The following is a 23,668-nucleotide window of genomic DNA, read 5'->3' as shown; positions in this document are numbered from 1 at the left end:
GCCGTTTACTTCTACCCACATCGAGTCTGCACAGCGATAATTAAAATATATTGAACACGAACCGTGCATTTGGCAATCAGTATTGTATTCGCATTATATAACCGCATCGCCTGCTCCGCGCCCATAAAACTGCACAGCCCGCCTACTGTAAAATGTTACGACGATAAAAAAAATATTTATTTACGCTTGCCGATCAATAGTTCCTACTTTGCTACCGATATGCCTAATAAATCTATAAGTTTGAAATCGTATTTAATTAAAGGGCTTAACCAAATTATATTCTAAAACACAAATGCGATTGTAACGGCGGGGCTAAAATGGTCACATTTAGTAATTCCTCTCAATCAATTCAGCAAATGAATTGTCAAAACTGTCAAATTGACAAATGTCAAATCACTACAAAAATACAGAAATGAATTGCAAGCAGAGTTGCATTTTGCGATTTTAGAAAAATGAATCATATTGTGATTCATATCATGAGTCTTCAAAGCGACCATTTTCGCCCCGCTGATATTATAATGATGTTGGGTTTTAGCAGTACCGTTAGGTAGGGCACTACAAATAATAATGACATCAAAACGTATAGAACCGAGCCCCGCAACGATATATTCAATAACGTTAGCAGTAAAGCCCGGCCGAACCCGTAACTTATTATGCTCTTTAAATCCTTACCCATTGTATTGTCTCTTAATTAAGCTCATATCACATAAGGAAATACGAAGCTGCATAAAGACACGAGTTATGGACCCAGATAACATAAATCCTTCCTTACTCGTGATTTTATAATAGACGATACACAGATAGTCCTCTATTCTCGGTTCGCTGCGCTATTATTTAAAGTTTATCGAAAACAATTTGGCGAACGACCCCGTCGATGCGAGCCATTCAGAATGAGCGGGCAGATAAAGGCCGCGTATTTGTGTAATGCAAACTCGAGGCGACATTGACAGATCGGCGGGCCGTTGTTTTCGTATCTGATTCTGTCGTTATTCCAGACGCAATTTCCATCAATACGGACTTTCTAATCCTGCCCTTAATTTAATTATGCGTTTAGTGCCGGCCGGCGAGCGCGGGCCCTCCACTTGTGCCATATCTCAGATACGACGGCCGATAATGTGACTAATGCATTAATTTGACAGGTAATTACTTTGCGGGTAGTCCGAGATACATTGTTGCGAGATAAGATCATTGCGACAAAACTAGAGGCTCCACACGGAACTTGACAAAATTTTAATACTTCAATGGATACGAATCGAAATTCGCAGAGGTCGAACTACCTCTAATAAGCTCGAGGAGCACGTCGGGGTACAAGGTTTCGTACACTCGGGCGGCTGATCGGGCGTGAAAATAAAACGAGGTGAGGTGACATATTTATCTCGGTACCGCGCCCCGCACGATAAAGAAGGCATTGTTTTCTAATGAGCTTCATTACGAATTTCAGAAGCGCTGCCACCGAAAAAAGACACTTCCTGCGTGAAGGTGGACCTTTCATGAATAAACCAATCGGCGAGGCGCGGAAATTGATAGGCACGCAAAAAGCTTCGGGGCCCAACAACAAAGTGGTCGCGGTAAAAACGCATTCCGCGAGCGGGGGACGAACTGAGACCGGGGACGGACGACGGCGCGCGGCGCGCGGCGTCCCGCGGTGACGACCTGCCAAATTAGATGCGCATATATCAGTCCTCCTATTACTGACCGACGACCATATCTATGAATGCCTTGTTACAATACTGAATATATATGTATACTGTACAGCGTATACTGAACTTCAAAATACAATGAAGTGTTCTATATTACTAGTTATTATAGCTAGTATTGCAATACGTGTTGAATGTTTCTGATAAAGATGTCTACTTCAATTATAGGCCCGTATTAAAAATAAAAACAAAAACTTGATTCATTGAATAACATTTTATTGATAATCATTTATACTGATGCTGATCTAAGGTTGCTATAATATTGCATTAGCTATTTTAATGTAAGCCTGTGAGTTATAGGCGTTGAGCCACTTTTTTAAATCATCAGATAAATCAAAATAAAGATTTTAATGAATTCAGCTAACTTTGCGCCCTAGCGACACACAGCAAATTATTACCTCTTATTTCTTTAATATAGGTACAATTAAATTTATTTATTAATTCTTTCTTTTTTTAATTTAAGAAATTAATAATAATGATTAAATAAATAATATTACAATAAAATGATTTTATCATATATCGGGGAGACGTTCCGAATTTATTTAATGGGTTTTTACAGTTGAGCGCGGGGCTCTAGACCAATGAGTGTCAGTCGGTCTGAGCATTTCCATGATAATTAGCATCTGATCGACATCGCGCTCATAAATTAGTATAATAAATATATATTTAGTATATAAGAATGAAAAATGTTATTCAATTTAAACGTAAATTATAAAATTCATTTAATTTTTATGGCCACATGACTAATTGCTATTTATGTTTAGAGTTTGTTTTCCTAGTCACTGTAGAGCAGCGACTGGAATATTTTCGTGGCATTATAATGACGGTTGTTAGTTATTATACTAACAGAATGATATCACTCGGTTCACGGGTTAAAAATATTCAGCAGCTCGAGCGTAGGTACCTCCACGGTACTTGCGCGATTACCGAGCTTTGCAATTACATATTTCCTATTGAAAAATTACCCTGCTACATTACATTTGCATATATAGTATACATTAAGCGCTCGGCAGATTAAGGACGGATGTTTATAACACGTTTACGACTTCTATCTCGGGTATTTACAAGATATTTAACAGAACGGGGATTAGAAACGGAACTCGCGGTAAATACGCTCGGTTATTAGATGCCTTTTAGGAGCGATAATTATCGGGGCACACATCGCTCGATTGAGATACCTCTCATTTCGAGGGGCAAATACAGTGGTCCGGCGGCGGGCCGGTACTTCGGGTCGGTAAGTACGAGACCAAACATCGGCAGGCGTTAAAACTGTCCAGCGAAGTCCGGTAAACGACCGCACGACGCGACTACGTAATGTAAGACGCGAGGGCGACGGAGTTATTCGGGCCAAATGCAAGCAGGTAATTATTGAGATAATAATGCTAATGCACTTATCATGTTGACGGCTGTTTCCGCTACGCGCTACGTCGACGACACACGACTCTATAACGATTTGTTTTTCGACATTTACTCGGCTCTACCATTTCGCTTTACTCGACTCTTATTTATATATTTTTTATTTGTGGCTGTAATGATAGTAATAGTAGGCTATTATAATTCTTAACGACCTAAAAATAAAATATATTAAATGCTTTTATTATTTGAGATTTTACTGCAAAACTGACATTTCCTCGTGCTATTAATAGGATGTGTTATTATGAATCAGGTCATTCTATAAAAATACGAAGCACTAAGAAAAAAATGATTTCGAATGTCAAAATTATACAGCGTCGACAGGCATTAGGTATACTTACACGAAACGTTCTGTTCACTAGTTTGCATGAAAAAGAAATAAAACGTATTAAACATAGTTAAAGAAATAAATTGAAGTGAGCCTACTCAACATTCTGACGCAACAGAATAAATGACTCTAAAGTTTATTTGATTTTACGTTTGAATGTGGAGCGTTTTTATTATATCAAACTGTAGCACCTCGACAGTCGACACCTTAAATTAATGCTAAGTAAACGGGAACCGATTTTAAAGTTCGGCCAATTTCGCAGATCATAAAGTGTAAGGTAAATCGTTCCCGTCAGTCAGGGCACGCATAAACCTACATTGTAAAATTCATTACGCAGCAATTTAGAAAATATTTTATAGTAACATTTATATACCTACATTAAGACAGAGGCAATTAACGCTCGAGATAAGGCGAACTTAATACAAATGCCTCGATAATTAAATAAACGATATCACATCAGTTTCGTTACAATTTCAAAACATTTTAAGGACCTTAAATAAAAACCTCATTTTATTGTAGGAACTTTAAGGAAAGCTCGTTAAAGCGATTTTTTAATATTTACAAAGTCTTTTATGACTTGACATTTATTAAAGTTAATTATTTGAACAGGAACTTGCAAAATTAAGTGTCAGTATGTTATGTAAAGAGAATTAGCCTATATCTTGATCGCATTATCCCCCCTGTCTACATAAGCTACTTATGTCTCAGCTCTACTCTGGTAGAGTCACGACGCACGAAGTCAAAACATGATATTTAGTCATTATTATTTCATCGCATGCTTATTAATGCAAATATATACAAACTACTCAACCAAATATTTTATCAATCAATTGTAAAAAAAGAAATAATGTTTTTTGCGACTTGTTTCTTTTAATTTTCTGTTTTGAGATTTTGTGCACTCTCAAGAATCACCGATTGATCACTGTGACTGAAGATGTACTCAGAGAAGTCTATTCCTAGGCAGATAGCGGACCTAAGTAATTTGGTCGCGTTAAATTATACCCATCCGACCGATCACAGCTAACATTGAATTGACATAAGCCGACCACATGACGTAGGTCCGTCAACTGCCTAGGAATCAATTTCCTCGATGGTACAAACACAGATCAGGTGCTCACCTGGCAGGCAATATTTTTAAGAAAAGAAGGGAAATTGTCAATTAACACTCCTCTACCGTCACGTACTTTCGTTTAGCACCCGACCTCACAAAACTAATTATTGTACACGTGTTTATCATATGTATGTTCATATTTAAATGTACTTCTAATAAACCATGTACTAATCATTTTATTATCATTTGATCTCAAACCTGAAATTAAATAATAAAACAATAATATTTTAAATGAAAAATAGTACTTAGAACAACTAACAAGATAACTCAATCATGTATTAAATTACGAACACAGTGTAAAGTTAGGAAACACTCGGTGCGCCAGCTCCATTTAATGCACAGTTTTATTGCGGAATTTCCACTACATAATGTTCTTATCTGTATATAAAGTTACCTGCGGATAGATATTTTATATGAATTTAACTCCGAAATAAAGTCTAGCAACATATTCATAGAAAGGGCAGCTGTATCTTTGTTAAGAAGTGCAAAGTGATGGGTCAACAGAGTTGCATACGATGTTTACCGGTTATACCATGTTTGTACAGTTTACGCACCACGAGATTGTATTTGAATATCAATTAATTTTAAACGCTACTTTACGCTATAGATTTAACTATGCTGACTGCTGAGTGCTTCATCGGGTGTAAATGTTAGGATTTTTTTTAAGAAACGGAAAGACATATGTTCCAACCTACTCGTATAAAGTGACATGGAAATTATTACTTCCTTCATGTCGTTAATTTAAAACGGTTGTACATCCTAATGCATTTATGTTCCTTAGATCCTACATTTAACCGGAAAATAGAGACAAACATTTTTGATCTTTTTGTGACAAATTCTTCCGGGGTTAATACGAAGATTGTACTCACAATTTTGCAATTTGAATTTTGTCCGCATCATTTTGTCTGCCGAAGTCGTGCCAGGGCCTCGTCCGCGGGGGCTGTGCGGGGGAGTGGTGGGCGGCGGGGGTCCCCCGGCCGTCCTCTACTCCGCCGGGTTGTTGGCAAATCACCGTGTACTCGAACGACTATTAGAAAAAAAACCCTCCGTCATGAAACTTGCCATTAACGCTAATAAATTAAAAAAAGAATGGAATAAATTATGTAATTAATAACAGTTAATTTATGTTCGTCAATGTCATACGCTGTACAGTGCTATATTATCTTATTAATTAACGATGATGGACTTTATTTATCTATCATTCTATTTTAAGTTCTTATTTCTTCTCAAAACAGGTCTCATTTGCATATTTGATGAACAATCGACAGGATTATGAGGAACATTTACAAACATTTTCTCATGACAGTAAACTTCTGTAAAAAGTACTTTTTCCAGTAAAAAAAACCTCGTACGTTGAAATTTAATAATGATCTGACAAACATCGTTTGTAATTATTAAACACATAAAGTTATATTCGGTATATTCCGATATTTAATAAACTTAGGAGCATAAATATTATGGTTTATAGCGAATTACTGTGTAAGGCATTAAAAGACATGTCCAAGATCATGGTTAAATTCTAAATTTTAAAATTTCAAATGCTCATTTGATCTTATCGTGTTTTACTGTCAAATTTTTATTTCTGTAGATCTGGTTAGATAATTCTACGGTCAACATAGCAGAAATCTCGTTTATAACGCAATGATGCTCTCTCGTTTTATTAACAAAAAACTCAAAACATGTATTACTCAACGAATTCATTTCAATTTTAAAACTTACATAATAACTTTAAATTGGCTTAGTAAATTTTGTAAAGTTTTAAAGTATGCGTGTAAAGTATAAAGTAAGTAATTACTTAATATTAATTTAGCTAACTGCAAAAAATACTGAATCAATGTAAAATCTATTTTAATCTTCCGCGTGTGGGAAAAACTATGTATCGTTTAAATTATGTATAAGTTACATTATATTTAGCACAATCAAATGCAAAAAGTGATCTTGAGTGTTTATTTTGTATACAGGAACAAGGAAAAGGTCCAATTCCTCGAAATTGTTTTTTTTTTGTCATTTTGTCACTTGATTTTGACACTCTAGCTATTAATTAATTATTATAAAATTAAGCTTTACTAGCGCTTACAACAAATATTTTGTACATAAGGCATAATATACACATTGTTAGTAACTTATATGACGTGTGTGTGTGTGTGTGTGTGTTTAAAATTGAATTTTTTATAAGAAAGTTTAAATACTTTGTACACAAAAATCATTCTCGCGTTACAAACTACATCAATATCGTCTTTATAATATTCGCTTTTAGTTTAATGAATAAGTGACTTATATCTTAGAACAATACCTATAATTTAAATCACAAGGAAGTTATAAATGCTGTTTAATATTTAAAAGGACATGATATATAATATACGTAAATATATTTACTTAATTATCAGGAAATGTTTACTGTAAATGAGTAGGTAAGTTTTAAAATTAATGTGCCTTAAGTTGGTATTGCTTAATTTGATTTAATATAGCCTGGAGGGCTAAAATGGTCGCTTTGTAGAATCATATAATGAATCAATAATATGATCAATTTTTTTAAAACGCAAAATGTAAGTCTGCTTGCAATTCATGTCTAGTAATTCGTACTAATTTGACATTTCTCAGTTTGACAGTTTTGACAATTCAGTTGCTGAATCGATTGAGAGGAATTGCTAAATGTGACCATTTTAGCCCCGCTGACAAGTTGAATGTCTTTTAGATACACGTTGGGACTTGTGATGTTATTGATAACTTTTAACAACCACCTTATTAATACTATGAAATTCACAAGACCCATTTTTGTTTTGGTGTATTAGGAAAAACAAAAGACTGTTTCAATTTAGTTTGGTGAATGTAAAAGATTAAAGTACAAAAAACCCGACCTTATTAAGACCTTTTCGTTTTGACGTTTTGGGCTTAAGTATCGATGTTTTTCAGAACTCGTTACACAACTTGTCTTTGGGCTCGATATGTCCAAGCTGCCAAACGAATGTTTGCTCGCCAATATTTTGTTACTCATTAAATTAACATTTCAAGACTTAAGGGCAAGTTTAACAGGTAATTTCATGAGGTATATGCGTAAATATCTCTTTTGCTATTTTGTTCGAACATTATTTTTTTAAGCAAGTTTAAAAGTTGTTTACATATTATTGCTCTTTTTTGCAATATTTGTATTCTTCATCCCTTTCTATCTTTGTGATAAGCGTTATCTAGTAATTCTCTTCCTAGAATGTAATGAGGAATATTATAATTATTATTATGTTCGAGATTGCTTTACTTAAAAATCCGTTCGTGTTAAGTACTTTGAATGACATAGAGTTACTGCAGTTTTATGATTGGTATTAAGCTTTACATCATGTAGGTTGTCTCGTACAATTGTGAAACTGGTACCGTGTACTGGTAATGTACGCTCGGCTCAACTGGATTAATTCATTGTAATAAGTTAGCAGCTGATATAACATCTATTAGCGCGACAACGAGGCTGTTTCCCCGCGACAATGTGCACCGCTCGTGCGCGCCACACCTACCGACTACCGCGAGCCCTTCAAAACCACTTTATTCTTAACCAGATTATACAGAACTCATGTCAATTTGTTATTTTAAATACAAAGCTTTTTCTAGACGTATCGCTTCGAAGGTCTATTAGCACGTCACGACATTGTCCGAGACCAAACACCCGCTGTGTCACAGATGCAGAAACACGAGTTATTATATTATATATGCAATAAAGCTATTTCCAGCCCAATAAAACTATTTTTAAAATATTGTGACTAATAATTGAAGGATTTTTGCAAAATCGTAGCACCAAATTTCCTGTAATTGCATCAGTTAACTACAAAACTAAATAATTAAGACCACTATAAATAGCTATGAGTAGTATTTTTAGAAACATTTTTGACATAATTTCGAAAGGAACCGTGGGTAATTGTGCAATCGTGTAAAATTCGCTTTAAACCAAATACCCAATCAATAATTACTTCCATAACGACCAATTAAATAATTCTAATAAGAATAACAAATATGTTGGTAAGATCATTTTAGGTACTATGCCATTCCTATACTGTTTTCTTGCGATTACTTAAAATTGTTAAATTTACTACATACTGAAGAAGAAGAGCTACATAGTTACAAACAACAAGAATTTCTGAACCACAAAACAGAGCGCGGGAGGGCTTCAGCCACTTATATTGTAATTAGTTCGAAAATTCTCAAGGTCTCCGGAACTGATTAGAGTACACTGTAGTGATGACATGTTAGGTTAGATGTACAGATAGACTAATAAGAAATATATAATGTTTAATACTTTCGACACGAATATGAATAAGTATAAGCACTGAATATACTAGCGATAAAATATAGGACATGACGCCTCTAACCTAAGTAAAATATATAGTGTATAGTGTGGTGTGTGTCGTGTATGAAGCCCGCCCGCCCGCGCGCGCTCGCACCGACCTGCTGCACGGCCGTGTGGTCCCGGGGGGTGACAGCGTCGGCGCCGATGCCGCTGTCCGGCGACGGCAGGTCCACGGTGAGGCCAGCGGCGGCGATGACGCTCTTGCCGTGGTAGCGCGGCGCCGCGTACCGCTCCCCAAACGTCGACGCCGGCGCCGGCTCCGCGTCGCCGTACGGCGGCGCCGCCCTCTGCTGGTAGCCCTCGCCGACGAAGTACTCCCTGTAGTACGACTCGCCGGCGAAGGAGGCCGGCTGGCGCGGGTACTGCTCGCCGTACGGCGTGGGGCTCGGGGTTCCGGGCGGCGCAAACATCTGCGCCGCGTACATGGCTGCGTCCGGCAGGAGCGAGCCGGCCGAGGAGGCCCGGGACGGCGCCGGCGACGGCGACGCCGCCTCGCCGGGCTCGCCGACAGCCACCTGCGGACACACGCGTCTGTTACACGCGCTCTCCCACGACAATTGTCCACTACGCAACGTCGACGCGTACATGCCGCGTCCGAGCACAGTTCACAGCTTCACGGGCACTAGGTTTCTGCTGGGTCACGTTCACGTCTAAAGATGGATCTCAACTCCAATCACACGGGTAGGGCGGGCGGCGCTGGCCGGCCGGGCGGGGGCGCGGGCGGGCGCGGCTAGTGCGACTCGAGCCGAGCGCTCGGCGCATCGTACGTCGACCGTGGTAAATAACAATACATGAGTGACCGGGAGGAAAGTGTGTGAGTGCGTGCGCGCGCGACGGCGGCGAGCGGACGTGTGACGCACCTTATGTCGCTGCGGCTTGAGCGCGTGCGGCTCCGGCTCGTCGACCACCTTGCGGCTCAGGTCCTCGGGCTCGCGCTTCACGAGCCCCGCGTGCAGCAGCCCCGACAGCTCGCCCAGCTCCGCCCCGTGGCCGCCATTGGCTACCTTCAGCGCGCCGCCGGCCCTGCGGAGGGGATACGTGTGCGATTGGTGACGTGCGCGCGCGCCGCATTCTCGGCCCGGGCGCGACGCGCGCGCCCGTCACCAGAGCGTTCTCGAGTCGCGCTCTGTTGACAAACTTTGACATTTGTTATCAGTTCGCGTGCGATATCTGGTAGCGGTGTCGCTAATTACTGCCCCCATTAACCTCAGATTAATTACAGACTCCTGTTTGATAAATAACGACTAATTAAGGCGACCTAAGTGTTACTCAATTCAGCATTCAACACGCAATAAATGTGTTGATTTTATTTAATATCTATTTTAAACTACTTATAGCTTATACCATACTACTATAAATATTTTCACGAAAAATTCAAAAAACAAAAAAGCTAACACAAAATCACAAGTTTTCATTATTTTTTTTAAGTCCAAGTACTTTACAAAACTAGGTATGACATAATATCTTGCCAATTAGAGAATTTCGAATAATCTTATCGTTGTTATTTTACGAAATTTAAGTAGGATTATTTTTCAGCCTTAGTAAATTAGTATAACAACGATATTTACAATTTTCAATAATTTATTTGCATCTAAGACCAAGGCTATCTAAAAGATACGTGTTAAATAAATATTTAGTACAAGTAAATATTTACGCTCTGCATTGAAATATAAGAGCCTACGACGCCAATTTTCATCAAAATGCGTTAATTATTTTATGGCAGAAAAACTAACAATCACTCACAAAGCCTTTGCCTTTAAATATTACCTATTAAATTTGTGTGTGAAGCAAAATCCTAAGGTTCAATGACTCAAGGATCTATAAATCTATGGGCTGGAGACGGCGCGTTTGCATATTCTGTATTCACATGAGAGAAGCACTTGTATGTAATTATGTAATTAACAGAGGACGCGAAAACATTAACATTTAATTTATTGTGAAAATTACAGATTGCATAAATGAATTCATTATCCTCTGAAGACCTCATACTTATGCTGTGTTAATTCTAATCTTATCATTAAGGTGTAAAGATAAAATAATGATTAAAACGAGCCATCAACCAACCCACTTCTTGAAAACTGCTTAATAGCTCTTGATCTTTAGGGTTCCGTACCCAAAGGGTAAAAACGGGACCCTATTACTAAGACTTCGTCATCTGTCCGTCTGTCTCAAGAACCGCTATAGCTAGACTTCTAAAATTTTCATAGATTGTGTATATTTGTTTCCGCTATAACAAGAAAAACTAAAAACAAAATAAAATTAATAATAGGTTGGGAAAAAAGTCTTTTTGCATTATAGACTATAATGCATCTTGATCTTATAACAAGTTCATACATACTATAATTTATAGTATGTATGAACTTGTCATAAGATCTCTTGGGCTATACCCATTGTAGGTATCTGACTGATTTTGGTATTATTAAAAAGTTTTAATTTTACAGAAAACAATTCCAAATTCAAATTAGGTAAATGTGAGTTTTTCATTTGTTTTTCTTTTTGTTAAAACGAGTGATTCTAATGAAGAAATTCGACAGATATAGAAATTCGATACATTTTAAAATTTAATTACAAAAAAGGTAAAAATGAAACACAAGCCGCGAAAAAAATTTTTGGTGTTTATGGACCTAATACAGTATTCTGTGAGAGTAGCGCAAATTTGGTTTAAGCATTTTCAATCCGGAAATTTTGATATCAAGGATCGCCCTGTTACGGACAAAACTGATGCCATTTTTGGAGACGTGGAGCAAGATCGGCATATTAATAGTTACGATGTAGCTGAAGAACTGGGGATTGACCACAAAACGGTTTTAGCGCATTTGAAAAAAGCTGGGTACACAAAAAAGCACGATATTTAGGTGCCTCATGAGGTCACTGAAAGAAACCTAATGAACCTCTAAATACTCATTTGTGATTCTTTATTACGACGTAATGAATTATGGAACCGAACCATTTCTGAAGAAGCTGATAACTGGTGATGAAAAGTGGATCACGTACGACAAAAACGTGCGAAAAAAATCGTGGTCAAAGGCCGGTCAGGATTCACAGAATGTGGCGAAACCTGGGTTAACTCGCAACAAGGTGATGATGTGTGTGTGGTGGGATTGGAAGGGCATTATTCATTATGAGCTGTTACCGCCAGGCAGGATCATCGCTTCTAAACTGTACTACAAATAACTGAGGAGATTAAAGCAAGAAGTTGAGACAAAGCGGCCGGAAACTTAAAAACAATAAACAAAAGGTGTGGTTTTTCACCACGATAACGCTAGACCTCACACATTTTAACCACCTTACTCAGAGACATTTAATTAAGATTAATCTTCAATTCAATGGAGAGTTTGACAGATAATGTATGGGGCTTATGTCAAAATTTTGAATTAATTACATTTAACTAATTAATGTTCCACTCTGAGTGCGGCAGTTAGCCACTCACCAAAAATTACGGGAGTTTGGCTGGGAGGTGTTAATGCATCCACCATATAGTCCTGACCTTGCACCTTCAGATTTCTACCTGTTTCGGTCGCTGCAGAATTCCTTAGGCAGTGTCCGGTTGACATCACAAGAGGACTGCCAAAACCACTTGTCGCAGTTTTTTCATCAGAAGTCCCAAAATTTTTATAGCAATCGGCTCATGTCCCTACCAACAAGATGGCAAAAAGTTATCGAACAAAATGCCAGCTGTATACTTTAGTCAATTGTAAATAAACTTTATAAAAAATCTTTTGAATTTTTATGTAAAATGCGAAGAAACTTTTTCCCCAACCTAATATTTATGGGGGGCTCCCATACAACAAACGTGATTTTTTTGTCCTTTTTTACTCGGTAACAATAATGGCAACAGTTAGGCACTTTAAATTTTCACAAAGGCCATAATTATATGTGTACTTTAATAATTAATAATAATATTTAAATAAAATAAAAATTTAAGGGAGGCTCCCCTAAAAAAAACAATTTTTGGCATATTCTTGCTTTATAACAGTACGGAACGGTTCGTGTGCGAGTCCAACTCGCACTTGGCCAATTATTTATATATTCTAGTGTCTACTATTATCAAGAAACATCAGGATTTATGTGTGCAAAAGACGTATAGTGAAAAATTTTAATTGTGTAGTAACCAAAACTAGAAGTAAAACAAAAAAAATATTAATAGCATATTTTAGAAAGTAATCTGATTTTTTGTGAACGTTTTTGAATTATTGACCACAATAATATAAATGTGGTCAAACTAATAAATAAAATATTAGTCGTGATTCATGGCCATTTTTTTGCTATTTCATATTTTAATGAAGATTAAAATTTAATATAAGGATTTAATTTTGACAGGTTATTAAGTAAGCTTAATATTGATCTTGTATAAAAAATAACTATGACGTTTAAAACATTCTAAGTTTTAATATTTACGGTATATGGCCAAACTCATCTCGCTCGACCGATTCTCGACCGAATTTTGTGTGCAACATCAATTTTCATAACAAAAAAAACTTATATAATATTATGGCAAAAGCGTACAGGAACAGCTAGAAGCATCATAAAATTAAACTATCACTAATATGACAAACAAATAAGCGAGAGGCAATTAGTGAAGCTGCAGCATTACACCGCGCCGCGTCGAATAAAATATTCCGCGATGAAAAAGTACGTTGTGTCGAAGACAGACTCGGCTTAACACTTTTGAACTCTATTCCCAAGAAATAAGGTTTAAAAAGGTAAATTTATTCCTTACTCGACCGTACAAAATGAATGCAAAATAAACAGCGGCGAAAACAGTCCCCAGATGGACGGCCGTGTATCGACAAATTATTTAATACTGAGCACTACCTCGACGAACGAGTTTAACCGCTAATACCTGTTCTCGTGACAGGTGCATAAGGATGTTTTAACTGTTTTGATTATACAAACATCGCTTTAATCCCACGACCTAACCGATTATTTTTCTCGCTAAACTGTAATTTGACTTTTTATCTCAATGCTGCTGGGAAGCTGATTAGGGAAGTAAAAAGTTTTTGCAACAAAAAAAATATTGGAAAGTAGAGCAACAATTATTCCATTTTCACTATCCCGGGTACTCGTGTTTGACGTTTCCGTGTCATCGGCTACGGAGCGCCTACGCCGTAGCCCGTAGCGCGTCCATTGTCCGTAGCGCTACGCCCTCATTACGCCATTTCCAGTGCTTTCGATGCACCGCACGCTTCTAAAATTATGCATACAACTTTTTATGCATACTCAAATATTTTAATTTTAATGCAATATTCGGTTATTATAATATTACAATTATTAAATTAATACCTACAATAAATTAGACATAAAATGTTATCATTAAAGCTCCGTGTGATATCCATCAAAATCTGTTTTCAATTAACATACATAAACGCATCGGTCTACCGTTCGTCGTTTTAACCCACAAATTAGCTCCCACTCGAGCTGCGGGGTTCATTTGAGACTATTACAAATAATGCGTCGTCGGGCACATTAAATATATTTGATTTGTTCGCATGTGAGCAGCCGGGCGGGGCGGGTGCGGGCGGCGGCGACGTCGGTGCGCGGATTTATGATAATTGAAGGCATGTTTCACCGGCGATGGCGCTGCGATGTTTATTTTAGATAAGGGAGTCAGTTGGCACTATTTCATGCCGAATCGGCGGCGACCTCCCGCACGGCCACCTCGCACCGCGCCGATTTGTAAGCATTAATTGTAAAAAGTAGCCCGTGTTAAATTTCGCGCATATCGAATCGTCGGATCATTTTTTTAAGACATCGAATCGAAATCTAAATAAAACACAAGGTGCAGCTTATTTTTGCTCGCGGTGCCCAAATTTGTGATTCTCATTATCATAAATACAGATTAAACACGACACTTTAAAATTCCAGGCCGTTGAATTATATATTCTGGTGTAGGTAAGATAGGTAACACATTTTTAACTCTTTACTTTATTTTCCAGGTTATAGTTGAGAAAATGAATTAGATTATTAAGCTATTCTAAAGTTGTTGGGATGTAAGATGTAACGACATTTAGGTAAGTATAGTTTCATCGCTAGATAAAGAGAATCTTCACAAACATTTTTTCTTTGACTATAACGGAAAGTAAGAGCCAGAAGCCCAATATTTATTGTTGTAATCGACGAATGCAAATGAGGTTTACATTAATCCGCGAACAGCTCGCGGCGTTAGATAGTATTCATACTCTCGCGCACAATAGCGTGTTTGTTGTGCGTCATTGTGCGCGCTCGGCGACGAGCAGAACATACAGATACTTCACAGTTAATTCACCTCCGAGAGAACTCTATGGCGACGACGTAAGAATCGTTTTCATATAATATTCGAGGTAGAATAACCTCGAACAGAGTGAAGACAGCTGAGTCCCGCCGCCGCGGGCGCTGCTAACTGGGCTACATAAATCTCAATAGCTTCGATCTACAGTTATTATGATATACATATTTAAGGTCGATAGCTTTTACTACACTAAATCTTAACGAGATATATAATTTTTTTATTAAATAAGGGGGCAAACGAGCAAACGGGTAACCTGATGGAAAGCAACTTCCGTCGCCCATGGACACTCGCAGCATCAGAAGAGCTGCATGTGCGTTGCCGGCCTTTTAAGAGGGAATAGGGTAATAGGGGAGGGTAGGGAAGGGAATAGGGGAGGGTAGGAAAGGGAATAGGGTAGGGGATTGGGCCTCCGGTAAACTCACTCACTCGGCGAAACACAGCGCAAGCGCTGTTTCACGCCGGTTTTCTGTGAGAACGTGGTATTTATCAGGTCGAGCCGGCCCATTCGTGCCGAAGCATGGCTCTCCCACGTATAAAATATAGTTAAATGTTTGGCTATTTTTAACCGATAAAAAATCAGAGAAGTTCCATTAATCGACGCGTATATTTTTAAGCTTCTTATTTCTTCAGTTTTGCTACCTACTGCATCAGTCCTATAATTCCAAAATGTGTTTCAAAAATTTCCAAGTTGCTGACGATTACAATGTTGGTATTATAAAATAATAATATCAGCAGTGTGCAAAAACTTTCCCAAACTCTATAATCTGATATAGGTGTCATGTTCTTGAAATTTGCATGACATAGGCATTAAAAAGGTAAGATCAGATCGAATCCCATCTGTGCTACTTTTGGCATGCAAATACGTAATTTATCTACGAACGTACCTACGGTTGCAGTCGCCTTTATAATTATTTGCAATGTTTACTTAACACCCTTTCACGCGTGACGAGGTATCGACAAAGCCGTGTTTAGGGTGACGACCCTTGCAATAAACTGCGCATAGATATACTCCAATTTCTATTACATCTTGTCGAAAGAACATTCTGTGCACCTGTGTGCTATGCTGTATAATTATTTAGTGAAAATTTATTCAAAAGCTAATGTTACGAAGATAATTTTATCAACAACGTCTATGGAACGTCGGAGTGAGTGTATCGTTTTAATAAAAATATTTTTATTACTAGCTCAGAGATATTGATTGAGATTTAACTGACTTTATAACCGTATCCCGCAAAGTACATTTCGCAATTATTATTAAGTGAGTCTGTTAGTAATGCTATCCTTTACCGTTAAAATATGGCCGTCCTTCGTTTGTTGGAACATAGTTGCAAAGTACAATAATTTCATAAGCATATCTGTGCAATAACGTCGGCTATTTTATTTCCCTGCGTCGAGGAATCGTTGATTGCATACTGCTATCTATCGGATACTACTAAACCTATATACCTATACTGGGCAACACGAAGAGAAACATTAAAAATTAATACGATAATACTCCCGTGAAGTAGTTGGTACCCGGGGGTTTTAAGCGTATAAACTCTTGCAGAGATAATATCAATAAAAAATAATGACACCTTACTCCCTTACGGTTATAGTTAAGCAGCGTTTTCTTTACACGTGGGAGAGCCATGCTTCGGCACGAATGGGCCGGCTCGAACGGAGAAATACCAAGTTCTCACAGAAAACCGGCGTGAAACAGCGCTTGCGCTGTGTTTCGCCGAGTGAGTGAGTTTACCGGAGGCCCAATCCCCTTCCCTACCCTCCCCTATTCACTTCCCATTCCCACCCTCCCCTATTACTCTATTCCCTCTTAAAAGGCCGGCAACGCACTTGCAGCTCTTCTGATGCTGCGAGTGTCCATGGGCGACGGAAGTTCCTTTCCATCAGGTGACCCGTTTGCTCGTTTGCCCCATTATTTCATTAAAAAAAAGCGTATCGCAATGGCATCTGAGGCGGCGACAGTTTACGTCGCTGACGAACAGATCGGCATCTATCGCGATAAGCAGACGAAGGCGCTGCGGCGGATATAACGTAATCCGAGCTACTCGCTACTCGAATATATCAATCCGCCGAATGTAGGTTTATTACCACTTTTCTCACGGAACCGATGCGTTATTAAAAATCTAATTGAAGATATTTATTGGCGGCATAAAGTTCGTAAACATGTATATTTGTATAATGCTGTACGCGATTGTCTCGACCAAATTTATATGCAACTTTATCTCAAATCGGCCATTTATATACGAGTCGAAAGTAATTAATTTTGTATTCGACTTTTTAAAGATTTCATTATTTAAAATTTTTGTCTTTATTCTGAAAAATTTTTGAGTTTTATCCGTTTAATATTCATGACACTAGTTTTTTTGAGACGAGATTGTGAGAATTTTTTTTATGATAGATCTTTTAATTTGATATTTGACAGTGACTCGCTTGGATCTAATTATAGGCGCAGCTGCTTGGTAATAATTCGCGAATGGTCGTCAATAGAATCGCCGTTGAGAACGGCCGGTCGCGAAGAATGGTCAAGCCCCGAATTCGTATGGAAGTGACCACTGAATGTAACGCTATCGCTATCTTTTTACGCATTATCCGGGGGTCGGATGTGCTGGGGTCCGCTTGTATGGCATTAACTGTTATGTTCCTAACAATGCTGACATCTTCAAGAGGAAACCGGTTCCGGCGCTAAATGGGTCACACGGTTCTCCCGACTTTTTACGTATGAAACCGCGCGATGTATGACTAATTTTTTTATGTACTAAAATTTTAATTACATGCGACGGTTTGTTATTCTATTTTAAAATGAAAAGCGAACAAAGTCAACTTTTATGGGCAAACGTTAAAAAGGTAGGTTACTTAAGAATATTTTAGAACTAGGACGTTTGAATCGCTAGGTGAGCGGTCCGTCGTATTCGCAACTCAGTATAATTCTACAATTAAGAATTTGCATCGGGTACTCGGATAGAAGCGATTTTCCCGTTAGCCGTAAGTGTGGACATTGACAGGGTCGAGAGGTCGAGGCCCTCCTAGAGTCATCCCGATGCGCGTTTCTATGCTAATCTTAATGCCGGCGCTCGACGGCCACCGACAGCTATTAATGGTTATGGCCGGCGTTTTCACTCAATAGTTTATACCCGCGGTTTCCACGATTGCGGCTGGATACTGCGTACTCTGAGCGCCCGCGCACCGCGACTCGCTTACGAAACGCCGCCGCCTACGACGCGACATAATGCACGGGCCGAACTAGTTAATTTCTACATCTATCGGGCATTCAATTCAAATATTATGAGCGATTTAGACGACGAATACGACGGGCCGAAACTGACGACGCACTGGCACCGAACTACATATCGGATTAGCATACAAACGCAGCGACAGCGCTCGCGCATGGGTGCGGGCGAGATTAAACATTCGTTATGATTTTGAATGTATGAATGAGAATCGGCGGCGCGTGGGCCGCGTGCCAACAATGCGGGACAAGTCCTGGGCGTCCTTGTCAATGTGAGCCGCTTCCAGCCACATCCGTCTATTGTCACTGTTTGTATTGATATGCGGCCTAGCCGGCCCTCCCGCGAACGTCGCGCGATGACACGACGAGAAACTGTCTCGCCGAACAATAACACTAGCCGACATTCAAATCGATATCCGCCGACCCGATACCATCTTTTCATACTACGTAATCAACGTTTATTCACCGGTCTCCAGAAACTTAACATAAAAAGTCGGGGAGAAGATTTCATTTTAATAATATCAGAAACGTCACGTTTGTGCGAAATAAAGTTCATTTAGGTCCGCAACGGAGCTCATAAAACTCGTACCTTCCAATAAACACCGGAGTTTATAATATTAACAAAAGTGTTTATGCCTCATGTGGTATAATAAAATGTTCATAAAAGGATAAAGTAGTGTTAAGTTAACGTTATGCATCTCTCTGCATTTAGAATGTGACGCGGCGTTTGCTCATTTTTGTGTCGCCATTCAAAAGATGCTGTTAACAACGGGTCTCAAAGAGCGAGCATAATTTGATCGGGGTCACGTTTCTATGGGAATTGCCATCCTTCATTATAAAGTTTTGTGTTGTCAGTCCGATACGTTTTCGTCGCATTTTATTCCAACTATAAAAAATTTATAGAGCTTTTTAACGAATGCGCCTCGGGTTCGGGTACTCCAAAAAAGGAAAAAGATTCTCTATCTGAGATCACGATAAAATCTTGTAACGATTTTTGCAATCAAAATGCAAAAAGTATGCTAATATTTAAATGATATATATACGAGTAGCGCGAAGGGGATAAGTCGGCGATCGCAGTTGCGAACTCTCGTCTCGATAATCCCGCCATACGTATTCAAATGAGCGCCTATGATTTATTGAGTGGAACATTACCATTTTTATTATTTGTTATTCTTACACCTTTCCTTGGGGCGGAAGCCACGCGGCCTCTGTCTCTGTGTACTCGGCCGTGAGACTCTCGTACACACCGCGACTGTTGCGAGCTCCGTGTTCGCATCAAAAGGATATTATCATAGTTTACATATAAATTTTACGCGAATTCATTGCGCATTCCCTGCACCTCGATCTCGGCGATTATCATGTTAATCGTCCTCGTACACGAACGCATTTCGATGACGTACGGCCGTGAGAATCGATAATCGATTTTCCGATACCGATATTGATTTTTTACACATTCGTAGGTACCTGTCGATATCGGTGAGGCTGGTTTTATTTATGCGCCGAAATACATGTATACATATAATAAAACTGTAGAAATGACAATTCTGTACTCAATCTGGTGTTCAAAAATTTTTCCCCCCACCTTTCTAAGGGGTCAAAAGAAGGGGTAAGATTTTGTACCAAACTTTTTTCTTTAACACGAAAACTACTGATCGGATTTGAATACGGTTTTCACAGATATATTTATCTTCTTCCAACTTAACATCTGGTGTATAAATTTTTCCCCCCTCACCCCTCTAAGGGGACCAAAGAGGGGGTCAAATTTTGTATCAAACTTTTTTCTTCAATGGACTAACTACATATTATTAACTGTATTTTCCAATTTAACATCTGATGTATAAAATTTTTCCCCCACTCCTTTAAGAGGGCCGAAGAGAGGGTCAGATATTGTATCAAACTTTTTTTTAACATGAAAACTACTGATCCGATTTGAATATGGTTTTCGCAGATTTGTCTTCTTCCAACTTCATATCTGGTGTATAAAATTTTTCCCCTCACCCCTCTAAGGGGACAAAAGAGGGGGCAAGATTTTGTATAAAACTTTTTTCTTTAACACGAAAACCACTGATCCGATTTGAATACGGTTTTTGCAGATATATATGCCTTATTCAAACTTAGCATCTGCGCTGCCCCAAACACCCCCATTCTCACCCTCAAGGAGAGAATTATCCATTTCCGTATACTATGCTAACGCCTACGAAGTCGCGGGAAACAGCTATCCATACTAATATTATAAATGCGAAAGTGTATTTTGTTTGTTTGTCCTTTCTTCGCAGCCTAACGAAGCAACCAATTGACTTGATTTTTGGCATCGACTTAGTTGAAAGGATGGAGAGTAACATAGGCTACTTTTGATCTTGGAAAAACATCATGTTTCTAAATCAGATTTGCAAGAATATTCGTATTGTACACGATTTTCGAATTCCACGCGAGCGAAGCCACGGGCAAAAGCTAGTCTTCGAAATAAAAATAACTTAGCCATGTTCGGTTTTGACAAATACATATTTTATAGTATACACGTTTTTATGTTAAAGTTTACGGCCGCATTAATATGCACGCTAATTATGTTAATGTAAACTCTGATATTTACATAATTTAACTTATACTGAGCCGTAGGTGATAAATATTTTAGAGGAAGTTACGCTACGTGCAGTATCAATTTACTCAAAGCGACATTATGGTAAAGATCATCTACTCAGTTAGGTAATTATATTTATAGCCATGAAAATTGAAAAGCACTTAATTATTACAACTTAAATTTACATCTCGAGTTAGTATTCGTAACATTGGACTCTGACTATATTACATTTTACTGAGAGAAATAAAATTGCAAATTCAACATCATATTTGCATAAAATAATAATTCCGATTGAAACTCGATAAAATATTTTCATATAAATGTGACTCACGGCCAGACTTCCTTGTGCAGGGTGAGGGTGTCCTGGGCCAGGGGGGGCAGCTTGTAGTACTCGGTGACGGACTGCTGGTGGTCGTCGGTGACGCCGAGCATGGCGGACGCGGCCACGCTCAGGGGGTGCTCACCGCCCGCCGAGTAGGCGCGCCAGCACTCCGCGCTCACCTCCATCACTTCCTTGCGTCTCCTAGAACAAGTGAAAATTATCATTGCAAAACATATTCTAATTTCAAACATAAATATCAGGACATGTGGTTTTGAAATTCTATAATATTATACCTTATGTAATATAGAAAGCTCTAAGAGACACAAAATATGCATTATAAGTCTAGTTCTACTGTCTACACGTAAGTTTTATTATTATAAGTCTGTAGTAGGCCCCGGGCTCAATTAGTAGCTGTTGGTCTACCTACTCATAAAATAATTAATTGGTAAACAATAATAATTGACGTTATGAACCTGACTGAATATTTATCTAAATTAATATGTAAATTGAGCTCAATTAACTTTGTATGAAATATAATATCGCGATTGACAATAATTGATCGTCGCGAGCTGCTCGAAGTTGATCGTATAATGTGGCGGTCTAGACGCAGCTCCGATCTAACGATCGCAAGAAACCTTCGAGCGATTTCCATTGAGTGTATGTCGTATCAATGAAGCGAGCATCACGTAAAATACTGGTATTCCGAGCCTGTAGTTTTACGAGTGGCCTGCATACGAACCAGTTATTAGGCGTGACCGTTTCCAAGATGCTGACCTTTGTCGGCATCCACAGTAATCGTCACATTGTAACACTTACTCGATGGGCATGAATCAGCGCGCGTCTGTTCGGTTTTCGATTTAGCGAGCGCGAACTCGCGGCTCCACCTGTGGAATTCTCCCGCGGTGGTTTGTCTATACTACGCGAATATTTGCGCGGGTTCTCGTACGTCACACGGGTCGGGTCGGTGTGCAACCAGAATGTAGAACAGGTCCGAACCGCTCGCAGAACCGGAAGGATACGAGGCAAATCCCTGTTCCCTCGCCAACCAGTTTAGGTCGTCTGACGTCACGCCCAGCGGTATCTGACGATGCAGACGAATAAATAAAAAAAATGTTGGAAGCACGCGTCGGACGAGTTTGACCGGATCGTAGTTCTACCTGATTCCTGTTCCTGATGGTTCGCTGATATCTCGGTATAGATCGGTATTGGTAGTTTGTTTTGGTGGTTACTGGTTCCCCGAGTGAAAGGCCTTACGGTTCTATTGCGATTGTGTTTGCCGCATTCCGTAGTATTTTGCTCCGTGCGTTTGTACTGCTGTGTGAGATAAAGTGACGTTAAATATTCATAGTCAATTATAATATTGTAATACATATTGAATTTATGTTCCCTATCGACGCCTCTACACACTATGCAGTCCAGTAAAGACCATAAACTAGGGTAATGTAAATTTCCTACGCAATAAATATTCCAAATTCACAGTTGGCGAGTTGCTCGTGAATTGTGACACAATTTGTAACATAATCCAAATCGATCTAATACCTACCAGGTATGACGTATTTCTATATTTATCACGAGCCTGCAAATGTAATAATTTGAAGGCTACAAAGAATGAAACTTACGAATTAATAATTTACATCCACAAAAAAACAAATGAAAGCGCAGCTTTTACTTATCACAACTTAGTTACAACAAAAATGGTTTTTGTTAGTGGTTTTTGGTAAAGGCGAATATCAAAGTTTGTAACAAATATAAAAACAACCCCCATTCTTCGAAATATTTAAATGCAACAAAGTAATCACAAAGTAACTACAAGTTACAACAAATGTGTGACAGTCGACGTGATTTATATGAAGTTTATTAATACTGTCCTATGAGTCACTCCTACTTCTGCGTTAACAATAATTAACAACGTATTTATTTACAAAACGAACGTTCGAACCTAATACCTATGCTAATAATTACATAACGAATCGACTTCGGCTACTTAGACGTCACCGGCGGGCGTCGGCCGTGCGAGAACACAATATGCGAATTAGATCAGAAAACTGGAAAATCTAGCTGCTGGCATTTAACCGAGGTGAGTCATTTGACAAGTTAACTGGTATCGGCGCGGCTCCACGTGAATGAGATTCCGGTAGCCGTGCACGTAAAAATCGTGCAACGAATCTAACAGGTTTACCGGGGTCCTTGTGAGGTCTCGGGACTGGTCTAACCTGCCGCAGCTGCGAACCTGAACCTCGAATTTCCGATCGGAGCTCCGCTTCAGCGTTACGTCAAACTATCGGGCGCGGGGCGGCCGGCGCGGGCGCTAATCCGGTCGCGAGGTATGTGACGTATACTTTCCACGTCGTTTTTTACCGATGTCATATTCACACTCGGCCTTGCGGTAATTACG

The 23,668-nt window shown here is 38.9% G+C and overlaps 1 protein-coding gene across 4 annotated transcripts in view; it reads right to left on the bottom strand.

Annotated features, from left to right (window-relative positions):
* Nucleotides 1-23,668, bottom strand: part of LOC121730778 (protein grainyhead) — a 115,043-nt gene that overhangs the window by 25,411 nt on the left and 65,964 nt on the right. For 3 of the 4 annotated variants that reach the window (XM_042119970.1, XM_042119971.1, XM_042119972.1), the window contains 4 exons: nt 21,283-21,474; nt 9,740-9,902; nt 8,978-9,394; nt 5,419-5,576 (listed from right to left, as the gene is read on the bottom strand). In XM_042119970.1, the coding sequence (XP_041975904.1) occupies nt 5,419-5,576; nt 8,978-9,394; nt 9,740-9,902; nt 21,283-21,474 (930 nt within the window). The remainder of the gene's footprint in view (nt 1-5,418; nt 5,577-8,977; nt 9,395-9,739; nt 9,903-21,282; nt 21,475-23,668) is intronic. The other variant, XM_042119973.1, reaches the window with a different exon arrangement.

Source organism: Aricia agestis, chromosome 9, assembly GCF_905147365.1.
Source record: "Aricia agestis chromosome 9, ilAriAges1.1, whole genome shotgun sequence".
NCBI classification, from domain to species: domain Eukaryota; kingdom Metazoa; phylum Arthropoda; class Insecta; order Lepidoptera; family Lycaenidae; genus Aricia; species Aricia agestis.
This window is presented reverse-complemented; position numbering and strand designations above follow the sequence as displayed.